At 37.1% G+C, this 17800-nt stretch overlaps 1 protein-coding gene across 12 annotated transcripts in view; it reads right to left on the bottom strand.

Moving 5' to 3' along the window:
* BIRC6 (baculoviral IAP repeat containing 6) overlaps positions 1-17800 on the bottom strand; it is a 197421-nt gene that overhangs the window by 17077 nt on the left and 162544 nt on the right. For 11 of the 12 annotated variants that reach the window (XM_036027815.1, XM_036027820.1, XM_036027817.1 and 8 more), the window contains exons 67-69: positions 7656-7801; positions 6720-6830; positions 722-939 (exon numbers count right to left, since the gene is read on the bottom strand). In XM_036027815.1, the coding sequence (XP_035883708.1) occupies positions 722-939; positions 6720-6830; positions 7656-7801 (475 nt within the window). Of the gene's footprint in view, positions 1-721; positions 940-6719; positions 6831-7655; positions 7802-11160; positions 11334-17800 lie in introns of those variants that run through there. The other variant, XR_004903615.1, reaches the window with a different exon arrangement.

Genomic DNA, 17800 nt, shown 5'->3' with positions numbered 1-17800 from the left:
ATAAATTAAATCATAAATGTAAAGAAAGCCCCTCCAGGTGACAAATCTCTAAATCACCAGTGTTAAAACGTAAGGTGCAAGTTATTTATTATCACATTACCATTACTAAATTCATACATCTTATGGATTTATAAATACATTAAGTTTCCTAGAAAAGAAAAAAATAATTTTTGAAGCCTGATACTATAAAAGATGAGAGAAATATCTTAAACATCAATGAAGAAACCCTGTAACTTTTTTCCTACTGTCCAGCATGAAATCCTTTGATACTATGCTCACTGGGCATCCAACCTGCAGCCCAAAGCAGCCCAGGATGGCTAGGAATGCGGCCCAACACAAATTGTACATCTACTTAAAACATTATGAGAATCCTTTTATGTGTTTAAATGTCACAATGTGTTTAATGCGTGGCCGAAGACAGCTCTTCTTTTTCCAGTGTGGCCTAGAGATGCCAAAATGTTGGACACCCCTGCAAAACTATAATAGGCTCCATACAGCCTTTGCTCAGGGCAGGTATTTGGTATTCTCTTCTAAATCTTTATTTTGAATAGCAGTCTCATCCACATATTCTGAACTAACTTTCGAGAAGGACTCTTTTCACCTGACTTCCAAACTGGTCAACAGAATTGTACTAAACATTAAAATTCACGCTATTTCTAGTGCTTTGTATGACTGTTGGAACAGCCGGCTGGGGGGATAATGGAAAAGGCCGTGCTCCTACCTTCATGATGTCGAGGCGCTCCTCGTCGCAGCGCACGAACACGGAGGAAGAGGAAGACAGGGGCAGCGAGGTGGACAGGGTCACGGCCTCCTGGGCGAGGCGGCGGGCCCGGGCAGCACTGTTTGCGTCATTCGCATTTTTCACCTGAGACATGTAGTGGTAATTTATTTTAAAACCCAACTTCCCATCTTCATCTTCAGAAACCATCTCAAACGTATCTAGAAAGAGAGAGAGAAACAGTGAAAAATAAAAGAGAATTGAAGTGGAGGATAGTAGCTACAATGACAAAAATCACAAATAAATCATTAGCCCTCCTTCTACTCAAAATGGAGAGGATTCCAAGTGAAAGAATAGCAAACGATAAATGTTTATGTAACATCTACTGCTTCACGGATGGAATATGGAAGCAAAAACAGGAAATGACTGTTTACTTATTTAAATAAGTAAGTAAAGGCTCATTGCCTTGAGAGAGAGGAAGGGATGTTTCCTGTTAGAGAAAGAGACATGGATGGCTGCCCCCCCACCCCCACCCTGTCCGGCCCCAACTGTGGACTGAACCCACAGCCTTCTGGGGTACGGGACGACGCTCCAGCCGAGCACCGGGCATTTTTAATGTACAGTGTGGATGTGCTGGTAGATGGTACCAAGTAGCTAAATGACAATGCAAAGCAGTAGATAATTGATTCTTAAAAAGACCGGTATATACAATTTTAGGTAAAATAATTCAGAAATGCCAAAAAGTCTTCTCATTATATTTCATTTTCAAAAAACAAAGTCTTTACACACACACACACACACACACACATATGCGCATGCACACGCTCTCCTACAGAAGTAACACCCCCTCAATTGGGTGTTGTTGGTAGGATACATGAATGTCTCACACAAGATGGACAGCAATTTGCATATTTCACCTAAAATGTTATATGGTGTGCTTGAGTGTGATATTGTTATGTTACACAATTAGATGCTTATAATTTTGTAATAAAAGATTTTATAATTTTAAAAGGGTGTTATTTGTGCTGGGACCTGTATATTGTATTTGCACTGATTTCAACAATCAGAAATGCCAGGCTGAAGCTTACTCTTGTATTACTTCTGGAATTTAAGTTAATAGAATAGAAAATGATTAATCTAAGTACTTCAACAAAATATAATTAATGGGCTCATATTAACCATTTATTTAGGGAGATTTAGAATGACTTATTCTTTATTTATAAGCTATGTATACCATAGAAAGGAGTGGATTTGAGCTTTATCTGCAATTCAGATTAACCCAACCCCACCAAAGGATTAAAATAAAGATATTTAAATAAATTACAACATTAAACCAAAACCACTCACTAGGGCAAATACTGTCATTAGAAGCAATGATAATTTTGATCTTGTGTTCACACGATTCTAAGTGTATGGAAAAACACTAGTGCTGCAGTAACAATCAGCACTATCACACAAAATTTACAGAGAACTTACTCAGTACAAGGCTCTAGGCTAGGCTGTCTGGGCTCAATGACAACTAGGAAACGGTATCTGCCTCCAAAGAGCTTCCAGTCCAGCCAGAAGGGAGGCCTGGAAAGACTGCCACTCGTCTGTGCACAGCCATGTCTGAGAGAGAGTGCCACAACCTTTCACTAATCTTCCAGAGGAACAGGAACTTTCAGTCCATTTCCTGTAGAAATGATTGCCAATTCTGTACAACTAGAATCTAACTTAAGAAGCAAATTTCCTTTGAATCTTATGAATGGCAACCACCGGACACAAAGAAAAGCCCATTCCCATGCCTGGAGGAAAACTCTGATGTCACATCTCTACAGCAGGATGGGCCTACTAATACCCACGTTTTATCGATGTAGTCAAACATAATGGATAGTTGCTAAAAATGTACATCCTGTTCGACTCAACAACTCCCTATTAAGCTGTCCTAAGGAAATAATCATGGACGTGAACAAATCTCTATGTGCGATAATGGCCATTGAGATATTTGCTGCATGTTACTGAAAAACTGGAAACAACCTAAAGGTCCAGTTATTGATGAACAAAGGATACTATATCATACAATGGAATGAATGTTAGGCAGTCAATAAATCAAGCAGTACAAGAATCATGACATTAGAAAATGTTTGTTACATAAGGTAGAAAATGTAGTTTATTTTTAATAAAAGCTAAACAGAAAGTATGTATTTTTTCTGAGTTACTTTAAAAGTCACTGGGTAGCAAAACTCACTGTGTTTAAAGTCACATCCACCTTGGAGAATTTATGACTCTCTGATATGACAGACCCCTTCTGAATGGCTCCCATTCATCAAGGGCTGTGACATATGACTCTGAATTTCATAATCAGAGGTAATTAAATCAGAATTGGCCACACATGGAGAAGCATAAGCACACTCATGTTGATAAAAAAGCTAAAACATTCTGTATTGAAACTAACTAAAAAAATATAGAGATGGAATGTGGCTAAACACTTCCAACTACAGTATGTTTTTAAAAGCTATTAATACATAAATGTGTATGACTTAGTAATTGGACCAAAACCAAAAGCTCAAATAAGATATTTAATTCCAACACATTTCAGAAACTTTCCTCTAAGAATCCTAGAACAAATTTGCTGTTTTTCTAACAGAAGCCTGGTGGTTTAAAATACTTTCACACTCTATTTCACACTCTTCAAAAGGCAGAAACTGATTCCCTTTCTCTGAGTCAGGGACAGACTTAGTGACTTGATTCTAATGAACAAACAGAAGCAATGGAGTACGACTCCAGAACCATGGCACAAAAGGCAGTGTGGAGTCCTGGTCTCTCTCGGAAGAACCCGATGTGATGTGTGAAGATATTCACAAATCCTATGGAAGTTTCTTATCTGTGGCCTAGAGATGCAATTCTCAGGAGGAGAAACAAGGTCACGGGGTGGGAGGAACACCCACCCCAGGCCCACCACGCCCCAAGAGAGAGCTCCAACCTCAAGTCACCGGGCCCTCTGAACCCTGCTTCCACTGCTCCATCCTTGGGCACTGCTGAAATATGCTTTTTACTGCATTTCTGCCGTTTTATAAAAAATATGACAAAACTAATTTAAAACAAAACAAAACACAAGTCCCATGGAGAATCCCACATATCAAAGAGCTATCAACAGCCGCAGGAGTGAGCCCGAACATGCAGGCCCCAGAGCCGGTCCAGCTGTCACGTGAGTGCAGACCCAGCCAACGCCCTGACGGCAGACTCAGGGGACACCTACACCAGAACCAGCAAAACAAACTGTCCCTGAGTTCCTGGTCCATGGAAACAGTGAGTAACATGTTTGAAACACCAAAGTTTTGGGAGTAACTTTGTATCCAACAATAAATAATACAGAACAATTTAATAAAGTACACTGTAGAAACTAATGAGAATCCAAAAACCTATAAACAACCATATTAATGCTTAATCCAATTCATAATCCAAATAAAGCATTTAGTTTTATTACTTATAAAAATAAATTTTCAATTAAGTGCTTCTTCAGAAGTGTTGTTTTAAAAATATGTCAATATACTTCGAGTGAAAGCAAGAGACTAGATTGCCAAACTGAATTAGGCAAAAGGCTGTACTATTACTAGAAATTAACCAAACAAAAGTATAAAAAGGAAAAATCTGCTTGGCACAAACTATGGAAAAAACTTTAAAAGAAATAAAAATGGTTATCACCCAATCAGAACAGAAATGATAGTTACAGCCCCCAGTGTCACCTCAGGATTGATAAACTTCAGTAATGAATGTGGGGGGAAAAATAAGCACTTGAAAATTATTTCTGAAAAGTCAAAAGCAGCTTTTCAATGATAATCTAAGATGACACAAGATAACTCAATCAATATAAATTTTTTCCACCCCAGGGTAGAACTTTTTTCCAAGGAGGAGGAAACACATTCTTGGTTAGAAGAATCACTTCTCTCTCCCTGACCCTATTTCTGACACCTCCTACTTCTTTCAAGTCCTGTACACAAAATAAGAGCAAAAATATTTAATATAAAAATCCAAGCACCAAAATAAAAATTAAGAAACTAAAAGCAGGCTGAAGCTAGACATCATAGCCAAAGCCTTATGAATTCTGAAAGAGCAGTAAATCCAGAGCTCAGCAGCTACAGAAAACCACACGTGGCTTATGAAACACTACTTAAAATCCCGGCCTAGGCGTACTGTGACCAGGGCCTGCTTCTCCTTCGCTTTTGTCTCAGGCAAATACTAGCCGTATATCCGGGGGGGGGGCGGGGGGGGGGGGGGGGGGCGGGGGTGAGGGGAGACGCACCCAACTGATGCCCTTCCCGATGTCTATACCAGAATAGACCAAAAAGGTATTGTTTTTTTTCAAGCTTTATCTGTAACTTAAGCATGCTTTCAGGGATTTCCCAACAAAGTTATTCTCCATTGCCTTGAGGTTTAAAATCCCATTCATTTAATTCAGAAGTACACATTAAAAGTTTCAACAGATTTGCACTGATACCTAGCTGGGACAACTCCCAAATCAAATCTCATTCAGAATAAAAGTACAGTCAGTAAAGAAGAACTAGTTTCTTCAGGCTTTCTGAGCTGGGAGAAGGGGAATGAGAATTTTTGTGGAAAATAGGCTGTCACAAAGTGGAAAAGTGTATGGAAACGTGAAGTTAAAGATAAACCCACCTAACATCAGATTTTTGTTTCAAGTCTACCAACAGCAGACAATCTTAAGGTCTTCTCATGAATAAGAACTTTTCAAAGACATGAGTACTTTATCATTTTCAAATAATTTTCATATATATTATCTCATGTGATTTTTATTGCAAACCTGGGAGGTTAAGTAGGGCAAAACTAAATAATTTACAAGGAGGGATCCCCCCCCCCCAAATCAAACCAGAATTATCTTCTGGAGGGCAGGCCCCTTGTAGTAAAAGCTGGCTGACCCAGCTCAGTGAGTGTTCTGGGAACCCATCAGTACCGGTGTACCAGCTGGCGTTGTTGTGAGAGGCCGTTTTTGGCCTCAGTGATTTTTTTTTTTGAAGACTCAATACGATTGCCCATTTTATGATGGGTGATTTACAAGTGTAGCTGTCCACACTGCACTGAGTGGTCAGCAGTTCCTGACCAAAAATGGCATGGCCCCTGTGCCCCACCCACCCTATTCACCTTTTTTTACCCCCCAGAAAAAAGCACTCAAAGGAAAATTTTTGCCCACGTGGAAGAGGTGAAACAACAACAAAAAAAGGCAAGAAGCACTAAATGGCATCAAAATCATTGAGTTCAAAAACTGTTTTGAGCAGTGGAAAAAACATCTCAGTAGGTGTATTACGTCAAATGGAGAGTACTCTGAAGGTGACTGAAGTTTAAACATGTAAGAACAAACACACAATTTTTATAAATAAACTCCAGGGGTTTTTTGGGTTACTCCCTCGTAAACTGAGGTTTCAAAGACAGCATGACCAAAAAATCACAGTCAAAGTTCTTTAGGTTGGTTCTAAAGGATGGAAAAGAAGCACAGATGGTAACAGTTAATAATGGTCACTGAATTTGGAATTCTAGTGTTCATCTATAAACCAGCACCTTATGAGAGATGCTGATGAAATCTTTTCATCAGTTCTTACTTGCCCACAGTTGTGAAATGGGAAAGGATACAAGTGAACTACGCTTTCCAAAGGTAAATCTCATGGAATTCTAAAATGGTAACAGTAACATATTCAAAGTCCTAGGTCTTGGCTTCCCCCAGACCAGGATATACAGAAAGAAAACTTTCAGCCTGTTACACACCTGACTTTGTTTTTGCTAGGTTTACACTGAATCATGATTTCCAAATATAACTATAAATACAGCTATGAATTCCAAAAGATAAAAAGATGATTGTGTGTGTGTGTGTGTGTGTGCGCGCAGGGGAGAGAGAATAATTCATGGTCCAAGCAAGTTCTAAAATCTTTAGTTTACAGGAACATATTTCAATTTCACTATTAAAAATTGTGAAATGAAATCTAAAGAAATAAAGATTAAAATTTGAACTTACCAAACTGCAATCTTTTCATAACAGCCTCATATTTTTCTTCAAGTGATTTCAATACTGATAGAGGTTTGGGTTTCATAGTCACCTTCTTTGAATATTCACCTAATTTTTTTTCTGTTAATTTTAGAAGATTAAAACAACAACAACAAAGAAACAATTAACTTCCAGAGGTCAAATCTGAATTCCAAAAAAATTAAACTCTTCACAATCATCTTCCTACTGTACCATTTTAAGAATACATTTATTTTCTTTCATAAACATATAATAGGGCTAAAAAAAGCCACCAACTTAAAATGGTAACTAGGTTTCATCCATTTAGAAAAAACAGCAGAAGTAAAACAGATAATGCAAAGTCATTTATATCCTCTGTTGCTATACATGAAAATATCAATTTTAACCAAATTCTAACACATAGTTGTTGGGTTTTTGAGGAGTTTTTTTTTTTAATCTCTTGGCACATGCCCCCCAGCTGGGGACCTGGCTACCAACTGAAGCATGTGCTCTGACTGGGAATTGAACCGGTGACCTTTCAGTTGGAGGGTGGAGTTCAATGCATTGAGCCATACCAGGCAGGGCTCACACACAATCTCAATGTGCTGTTTTCTATCTACTACAATGGCATTTTTCAATTTCGTGACTTTCAATGAGAAGAAAAACTTATGATGCATGCTCAGCCTACCAAATTTAGTGTTAGCAATCATACAGGCTAGATAAATATTTTACAATTAAAGATTACTGAAATAATTAACTTGAAAACCTGATGGAACAATATTTTAGGTGAATGAACTTGCTTAATTAAAACACCATTAATGTAGAGGGAAAAGAAAGGCAGTTTTCAGTAAGTAAATGAAAAAAAAAAAAAAAAAACTTTGAAAAAAAAAAAGAAAAAAAAACATGTTTGATCCAATGAAAAGTAGCACAAAAGAAACAGAATTATACCTTGATTTGCTTGCCTCAAACTGGTAGTGGCGGCACACACGATCTCAGCCGTCTTCTGGATATCTGGTACCAAAAGAGTAAGTCCTTCTGGTTCTTGATCAGATGCATCTGGTTTTACACCAGTTTTTGCATTCTCCCTTTTAGATCTGAAAAAAGTTTTGATATGGAAAAAATGGAAGAAAATTAAGATTTTAGAGTTGAAAAGTAAATACCTCCCTAAGTCAATAAGTGGTTACAAATCAAAATGATAATGTGCACTTCATTTGACATATACATGATGTATATCAGGGATAGTTTAAGTTAGATTTATTATTTCTTCTGAAACTATAAGAAGCACAATAAATAATGTTTTGGGTAGGTTTTCCCCTCAAAGATAAAAGCAAACAAGAGATAAATATTGTAGAAATGTCATGGTGTTAAAAAGACCCAGATATATGATGTGTCCTTGGATCCATGCCTTTAAAAACATAGTAATTATAAATACCTAGAAATGAAGAGATCACTTCTATGTCTAAAAGTCACAGGTATCTGTCCCATCGTCTAAGATTTAGGAATCAAAGAACCAAATATACTTTTAAATTTTAGTGTCGATATATATTTCATTCACAGCTTATTAATATTCCTAAAGGGGAAAAAGAAATATTCCAGAAAGGCTCACTATCATATCTTAAAAATGTGCTTCCATATACCAAAACGTAATATAAACACTAAGTTCTAGAGCATAATCATTTAAAAGGTAATTCTCTATTATTCCCTATTCAGGGTCTAAAATGTACCCAACCTTATATAAAATTGTGTATCATAATAGGATGTGTTACAGCAAGGTTTCAGTGTATAAGGCATCAAAATGTTTCTGTAAATTTTCTAGATGAATGAAGTAGTATTGTACCACAAGAGTCACTGAAAACAACTATCAATTGCCTTTTTTCTATTTCAGTTATCAGCACGTTACTCACACAATAAACATTATACTACTGCTTAGATGCTAAAAATCTATATCTTTGTAAATTCATTATTAAATAATTTAAAACAAATGAAAACCATTTAAACATGTTTAAAATATTTATGCTTACATATGATCTAAACTACACATCACTTATTTTTCTAGTTATATACCTACCAACAAAATGATTTGGCTATTTCTGGTTTGGCCAAAAACTGTTTGGCTTTTTCCATAAGATGGCTCTAGTAGCACTTAGTTGTCTTTAATGTCATTTGAATCCATTTGTCAGACTGTACTGTGACAGCCGTCATATTGGCATGCATTAAAAACAAACTTATTAAAGTTGAATTTTTGTGTAGCCATTTTAATATTGAAGATGGAAGAAAAAAGCAACATTTTTAGAATATTATGCTTTATTATTTCAATAAAGGTAAAAAGGCAACTGAAACAAAAAAAAGATGTGTGCAGTGTAGGGAGAAGGAGCAGTGAGTAACTGAAGGTGTAAAAGTGGTTTGCAAAGTTTTACGCATGAGAATTCCTACTGGACAGTGCTCCGCTGTCCAGAAGAGTAGACAGCAATCAAATGGGGACATTAATTGAGAATAATCAAACGTTATAGCACGTGGGAGATAACCAACATACTCAAAATCTCCAAATCAATAAAGCTATTGGTGAAAATTAAAAAACGTGTCTTACATCTTACGGAAAAAACTAAACAAACTTTTTGGCCAATCCACAAAGTGGGTATGGATCCTTTGGGAACTATGAAAGGCTAACAGAAGATGGAAGAGTCCTTAACAAAATCATTATGTTATCTATTTACAAATTAGCTACTCTTTACCACAAAGACAAAAGTCTGCTCAGAAAATAAGAGGTTAATTAACAAGAGCCCATCAGTGGGTAGCAAGGGCAGACAGACACAACGCTGTGCATGTTCTCTGAACTGGCTCTCACAGTCTCCAGAGACTGTGAGGTGCCTACCACCTCACTGGGCAAGATGCTTCAACCAAAGCTGCACACCGTGTCACTGTGTTACTGCCTCTGCAACACGCTTATCACTTTTGTGCCTACGTTTTCTTCTCCCTTTCTTGAGATACAGAGAACACATGGCCAGCTTTCTTTCATCATCAGGATCCACTTGTCAGATATGATGCTGTGTACCATTTTAATCCCAACTTCTCTATGTGGAGGTGTATATAAACATGTATGTTTTCATGTGTGTAAGGAAAATATAGTGAACATTTCAAAACTGAAATATCAGACATTTACTGCTAAAATCAAATAAGATAGTACATCCTCTATAGCTATGAAATAAAGTTGAGACTATAGTTTAATGGTGAGTCTGACAATTCTTTTTTTTTTTTTAAGATTTTTTATTTAGTTTTAGAGAGAAAAGGGAGGGGGGGAGAGAGAGAGAGAGAAACATCAATGTGCGGTTGCTGGGGGCCATGGCCTGCAACCCAAGCATGTACCCTGACTGGGAATCGAACCTGTGACACTTTGGTTTGCAGCCTGCACTCAATCCACCGAGCTATGCCAGCCAGGGAGTCTGACAATTCTTAATAAAGCTATGATCCTGGAAGTCAAGCTCAAACAGAGTCTCAACTTCTGTGCCTACCAAGAGCTATGCACAATTAGTATCAAACACTGACAATCACAAAAGTGTGTAAGCTGCTGGACAGCACCCCCTTTTATTTGTAAGGACTCACTCTCCTCAATTACAAATAATTCTCTATCTTAACACCAGCCTTAAAACATTCTTAAGTAACAGGGCCACTGAACCGTAATAGGAAAACAACAGTAAGCAGTTAGAAAAAACAGAAGAGTTATGGATATAACTTTAAAAGATGGTTTCCTAGAATCAATCAGTTGATCCACTGTACTCTCAAATAAAGGTTTTACTTAAAGAAATATATCTTGACAAACAGAGAAGGAAGATATGGGAGTGAGGCTTGTTTTCCAGAACTAAGGTATTTTCATCTTGAAGAAACAAGAACCTCTAGAGGGGAAGAGTAAACTGTATCAATGCAATTTAAGGCAAGTTACCCTGGAAAACTACTGATTCTAAATTTCAAGCCCTATTCATGAATACCAGTTTCTTAATTCCAGTTTTTGAAAGATGATTATAGGAGAAATCCCTACAATTAAAATAGTGCAAATAATTAGGATGGTAAATTCTATGACTTTTTGACAGCAAAATGTTTAAAAAGTGCAAAAAATCAAGTTTAAAAAATACTATGTGTAAAATAAATGATCATGTACATCTCACCTTGAAGACAATGGTTCAATCATAAAGCCAATAAATCTTAGACCTTTACAACCAGGTTCTAATGAGAAATTTTTATGTGCATAGCCTTTTTGGCAAAAACATTCGGGGCTAAAAACGAATAATCTCCCAAAGGAGATTAGTTCGGACACATGAAGAACACACACTACCTGCCTAATGATGACCACAACTCGTCACGGTCTGACATTGAACTTTAGCTGGCAGTCTCTCTTCTACAGAAGTTGCAGGTTACTGTCAACCCATATGTAGGCCCAGCTCATGAAAAAAGGCCATACCTTAGCTCACATCCTGAAGTCTGTGTGAAAAGCTATTTGAGTTCAAGGCACCTAGCTGGAAGTAGGCCTCTGAGACTGACAATGGATCCAACATGGTAAAAGCAATCAGCGACGGCCGCTACCATGGTATCCGCTGCTCTGTGCAAACGTTGATTCTGGTTGTGATCACTGCCCTGAAGAAATACGAGGAATCAACTGAAGTTTCTACTATTGCACAGAATTATCTGCAAACATTTTCCACTATGCTGTGAATTCCAGCTAACAGCCAACAAATTAAGAATATTTTGGCTTTGTGACATATAATCTGAACTAGGATGTGAGCAAAATGGGCAAAACTTTCTCAAGAAAACAAAGGGAGAAAAACCCATAACTCAACATTCAGTTATATTCAACTGCCTCTGCTAATACTGCCATCCAAATAAAGATGGATGTTCGTGAGACTAAATGCAAAATATTAGAATCTTTTTTTATCTCTAAACTAAAAACAGCTTAATGTAGCTATTTTCTTAGAAGAATATTTAAAAACACCACTTCAGCGCCTGCACTAATTCTAAAGTCAAAACTGTCCCACAGTTGAAATGAACATTCAGAAAGCAGAGCCACACTGAGGAAGTACTCTGGAGATTACATACTGAAATGTCCAGATTCAGAATAATTAAGAATTAGCACCTTAGGGAAGATTCTACAACTATAGGAGAAGGAAGCTTCTACATTTATCTATAAACCAATATGTCATATTGCACTTCACAGTTCTAAAGCTCTTTGCTAGGAATTATAGCTTAAAGTAAACTTAAGTTAAAGGTAAACAAATAACTAAAAATATTACTGTGAAGAATTATTTGCTTTTCACATCTCCACAAAACATGAAATGATTACTGAAATGCACCAGTAAATGGGCAAAGACCCCATAAGATGAATGTTTCGGTAATCAGTTTAAAGCTTAGTTTTTAACCCCAGATTCCCTTTTGTTTTTACTTAAACTTGTTTCAAACAAAATTGCCAGTTTTTGTTTTCAATATGGTTTAAGTAAAAGTTGAAAATGAAATCTTCCTTGTCCTGGGAATCATTAATAAGCAGTATGAGAAAAGAAAATATTCAAAACAGAGGTATGAGAAGCCTTTAAAAATAAAACCTTCATTTCTAGATCAGATTAAAACACAGTAACTTTTAGGTCAGATTAACTACCATAAGACATAATGCAAGTACTGTGTGCAGTGAAGTAGCCCAAGCAACGTGCTTCGCCGAGGGGCAGCCCAACTGAGGCACAGCTCTAAAACCAGTGTCGGCACTGCTATCTCCAGCACCAAGTAAAAGGACAATCGATGCTGAACTTATTCGAGATCAAAAACAAAAACAAACAAAAGAGAAACTTAAAAACTATATGGGGACCACAAATGATTCTTTGCTAGGAAATCAGGCCCTTTTCATTTTGTAGGTTCTGAAAGGCAGGGAAAAGAGGAGAAACTAGGAAATGTTTTCCCAACTGAAACAAAGTAGGAGGACTGAACTGAATTCTTTCTTAACTGATTGAAGCCCGAGATAATGAGTTTAAGGGAGTTAAAATAAGAGAGTTTGACAGAAAATATACCTTTGAAGTAGGTCAACTAATCTCATTGCTTCATTCGATAAAAAGGAATTGGGTATGTATTCTAAATATGATTACCTTAAAAGATGATAACCTTTGCATCAGAAAGATGCTTCCAGAGAGCTCAAGGAAATGGCAATAAATGAACGCTCGCTTTACCGCTGTTACAGAGGAGCTTCCTGTCCAGAACACCTTAGGTTCAACACGGCCATTTCTATCAGGTCCTTATAATCAATTAAGACTATCTGACAGCAACTCCCTCTTTCAGATTCTTGGTGAAACTCTCAGATACTAAACATGATATGAGATATGACTTGTCTAGTGGAGTCCATCAGGAAAAGACTGCAGAGAAGATTAAAGAAAGGCAAAATAATTGTCTTTGTTCTTGTTCCAAGGAAGATGTGAGTGTCACACTTACTCAAAAGTGAAACCAAACTACTAAGGCTGCAGCTTGACTACAGTTTGATACAACCCAGGCTGGAGCGGCCAGCAGGAGATCGATCACACCAGGGCTGGTACACGAAATAAAGCTAGGGGGTCACGTCTTCACAAAGTGACTATTTTGTGAGCAGATCAATTTTCACACTACACCAGAGATGCAATACCTGACTATTTAGTCAGGGGCACTGACCTCTTTTCCTTTGGATTGTCAAATTAAAAAATGACAACAGCCCACACAATAGCTGGCTGATATGAATAAATCAAAATAATAACTATTTTACTGGTCAGATCTGCAAAAACTGTTATTTCCTGGTGTGCCATGAAGTTTTAGTAATTAGTTTACATGTGCCACAAGATGAAAAAGGTTGAAAATCAATGCAGTAGACAAATGTATTCCAGTGCAAGTGGAAACAATACATGTTACTCATGCCACAGATCCCTTCATTAATGGAGATAACTGAGGCGATCAAGTTCTTTTTTTTTTAATCCTCACCCAAGGACATACTTATTGATTTTATTTTTTTAAGAGAGAGGTGAAAAGAGGGCAAGAAACACTGGTATGAGAAACATGCATCGATCAGTTGCCTTTTGTATGTGCCCCAAGTGGGACTGAACCTGCAACTGTTCTGATGGAGAATCAAACCCATGACATTAAGATCTTTTTTTCTAAGAGTCTAAAATAAAATGTTGATCAATAACTGGTCATAAATAAGGGGGTTATTTCTGCTTATTCTTTAAATATCAAGCGTTGTTGCTATGTAAACTCAAATTTCTTCTTGAAAGGGGGTTAAAGATATTAGAAATACAAGGTATATGAAGATAGCAATAAAATACAGGAGGAAAGGAAATAAGGTGTGTAGGGAGGTGCGGGAGAGGTTTCTTCTAGCAACGTAAAGAAAATACTCACTAACACATTGCCCTAGTCTATGCAAATATACACCAAATCAGCCTGAAGACAGTACAGGGAAACTACATACATCAATATCTAAGACATTTTCATAAGAATGGTGTTATTAATTCTGCTGAGCAAGAAAAACATCAAATGGCTAAAGCTGACTTAAGTGAATAAGTTGCTACCTATAGACCACGAAACAATGAGGTTTAGGTTTACTTTAGTAATCCAGTCATTATCACTTAGGCACAACTCAAATGCCATGCACACTTAATGAAATATGCTGCCTTTTAATATCCTATCATAGTGCTGACTCAAAAATTCTTCAGGGGAATGAAAATAGATGAGTAAAAGAAAATATCAGAAAAACTGTAGAATCTGCATACTTTTGTAATGATCAAAAACTAATTTTTCAGTTAAAAATAATTTTACTTTTTTGCCAACATGAAAAAAAAAAAATATATATATAGGGTTGGCCAAAAAGTTCATTTAGTTTTTCCCATTCTATGGCTCTAGTAGCACTTAGTTGTCCTTAACTTCATTTGAAACAATTTTGTTAGATTGTATTGTGACAGCTGTCATATCAGTGTGCATTTTTAAAAAACTTATCAAAATTGGTAAATTTTTGTGTGGCCTTTTCAATATCGAAGATGGAAGAAGATATGCAACATTTTGGCATATTATGCTTTATTATTTTAAGAAAGGTAAAATGCCACTGAAATGCAAAAGAAGATTTGGTGCAGTGTATGGCGAAGGTGCTGTGACTGATTGAATTTGTCAAAAGTGACCTGCGAAGTTTCTTGGTACTACTGACATTTTGGCCAAATAATTCTTTGCTCTGGGGCTGTCTTACACATTCGAAGATGTTTAGCAGCGCCTCTGGCCACCAGAAGCCAACAGCGGGAGATAGCTGACATACTCAAAATATCCCAATCAATAAAGTTATTGGTGAAAATGAAAGATGTGTCCTTTATTTTACAGAAAACTAAATGGACTTTTTGGCCAACCCAATATTTTGTTTATATTTGTAAAACGCATCTACTGCTAAAGGAGTTAATGGATATTGTATTAAACAGTGTTTCCCAAAGTATAAGAAAATATTCAGTGGTAATCAGATATGCTATTAGATAACTGCATTGAATAGTGAGAAAGCTAGTTTCTTTCCAACGTAAAGGTCTTGCTATTCCTTTGGCAGTTCTTTAGCATTTGATAAATCATCCTTTTTAATATATCAAACAGGTTTAGAGTCAGAGACTATTTTTATTTTAGTTTATTCATTTTAAAAGATTTTATTTTTAATTTTTATAATTTTACTTATTTGTTTTTTAGAGAGAGGGGAAGGGAGGGGAAAAGAGAGGGACAAAAACTCTGATGTATGAGAGAAACATCAATTCACTGTGTCTTGCCAGCCCACAACCCTGACTGCGAATTGAACTGGCAACCCTTAAGATCACAAACCAACACTCAGTCCACCGAGCCACACCAGCTAGGGCTATTCATTTATAGAGAAAGGGGAAGAGTGTGAGAAAGAGAGAAAAACATAGATAGGCTGCCTCCTGCAGGCCCCCATCTTGGGACCTGGCCCGCAACCCAGGCATGGGGCCTGACTGGGAATAGAACCTGTGACCCTTTGGTCTTCAGGACAATGCCCAACCCAGTCAGCCACACTAGTCAGGGCTTAGTTTGTTCATTTTACACTTATTTCTATTTATGGAAAGAGACACTGGTTCTTCTGATATGGCAGTAGTTTGAAGTGTCTTCTTTAAATGAAAGTTTTTTTAAAAAATGTCAGTTGATCAAAAGAAAGATTCTAACAATAGCATAGGTGAAATATGATCAGAAAATTCTTCCTTGTAAATACTGAAGCTCTCACTCTGATAAGGAATTTCTACCAAAACAATTTTCCTTCAGTTGTCAATCATGAAAATTGTTTGGATTATTTGATCATATTAATAAAATCCAATTATTATATGAGCACTCTCTTTAGATTTAGATGAATTCTTAAAGTACCATATTTTGCTGTGTATAATGAGCACATTATATATAGGATTATTATACCCATGTATGATGCCCATCCCTATTTTTCCCTAAAAAATTTGGGCAAAAAAAGTGCACATTATACACAGCTAAATATGGTATAGAGAAAATTTTATCCAAAACAGAAAAGTTTTATCTAAAGCCTACTTACTACCATACAAGCTTTCCACATCTACAACTTGACCTGGGTAAGAGCTTTAAGAAAATAGTAGAGAAATGTATGGGCATGTACATTGTCTCACCTTGTCATTCCAAACCTTAGAATCAAGTCTCTGCTAATGACTCTGAACTTCTGGTAAGCCGAAGATGAGACTTTTCTATCATCTTTTCATTATGATAGTACAATAACCTATTACGATTAGTCTCGAAAAATGTCTGCTGGGGATTACAGACTTCAGATTCTTGTATGTAAACAGAGGAAACCGTGCTCCGAGAACCAATCAGGCTGTAGTATGTGCAATCTACTGGAGATCCGCAGGGAAGACCTGCAGCTGCCAGCATAAACACATAGGCTGACTAATGCAGTCAGTAAGTGGTGTGAAGCCTGATTTGCATGCTTGCTTTTTTAAGTCAAATGTCTGGAACATAAAATGTATTTCTACCTAGAAACTGATTTTCTACTTAAGTCCACAATACAAGAGCAAGAATGCTATAATGATCTGCTGAGATGGAAAGGATGAAAATTTCTTTCAAGGTGGTTTGCCTTGTTCCAACTCTCGCCCCAGCCATTCAGCTTCACTGCCAGCATCTTTTTATAAGGCAGATTCAGTCTCTGCTGAACACCTGTCAGTGGCTCATCACCACTTCAACTTCTAGCCCTCCCCCAGCCTTTCTCTATGGCCTCATCTCTTACACCAGTCTCCCACCCACACCACATCCAGGCACACAACTTGTTTAGGTGACCCTGAATATGTGACGCTTTCTTTTACTGCCAATGTGATTCCTGCAGCTTAGTACACCAGCGACCCTACTCCTTCATTTAGCCAGTGCCTACTTAATCTTTAGGTCTCCATATCTGGGCTGACTCTCCAGTAATGTCTTCTTCTTCTAATATACCAAATTGTGCTAATAAAACTGTCTAGTAATTACTTCCACCATTTGTCAATCCCTCATAAAAAGGATGTAATTTTCCTGTTAGGCTCCCATGAACATCCAATCAATGTTAAATGAACAAATCAGCCATGTTCTTGTGACCAGGCCAGATCTCACCTATCTAAAAAGAATCAGAAATTTCTAATGCATAAATTAGCTAAAAGCAAAGTTCATGATCTGCCTTTTCAACTTAAAAAATTTTTTTTTTAATTTTTATGTACTCATTTTTAGAGAGACAGGATGGAAGGAGGTAGAGAGGGAGAGAAACACTGATCAGCTGCCGCTCTCACAGGCCCTGACAGAAGACCACACAGTAACATGCCCTGACTGGGAATCAAACCAGTGACCCTTCACTTTGCAGAATGACACCAATTAACTGAGCCACACTGGCCAGTGACTTTTCATCTTCTTAATGATAGCTTCTATTTCCTCTTACAGGTTTCAGTCTTGGGGGAGAGTCAAATATCCTTCTTTCTTTGAATCTTGAGATCCACATTTGTTAGGTTTAGTCAATGGCCTCAAGATAAGATCATCTCAATTAAGTTATTCCCACCAGCAAAAGTAAACAAGTTCTTTATACGTGGGCAAAAAGA

The sequence above is a fragment of the Phyllostomus discolor genome, chromosome 6 (genome assembly GCF_004126475.2).
Source record: "Phyllostomus discolor isolate MPI-MPIP mPhyDis1 chromosome 6, mPhyDis1.pri.v3, whole genome shotgun sequence".
NCBI classification, from domain to species: domain Eukaryota; kingdom Metazoa; phylum Chordata; class Mammalia; order Chiroptera; family Phyllostomidae; genus Phyllostomus; species Phyllostomus discolor.
This window is presented reverse-complemented; position numbering and strand designations above follow the sequence as displayed.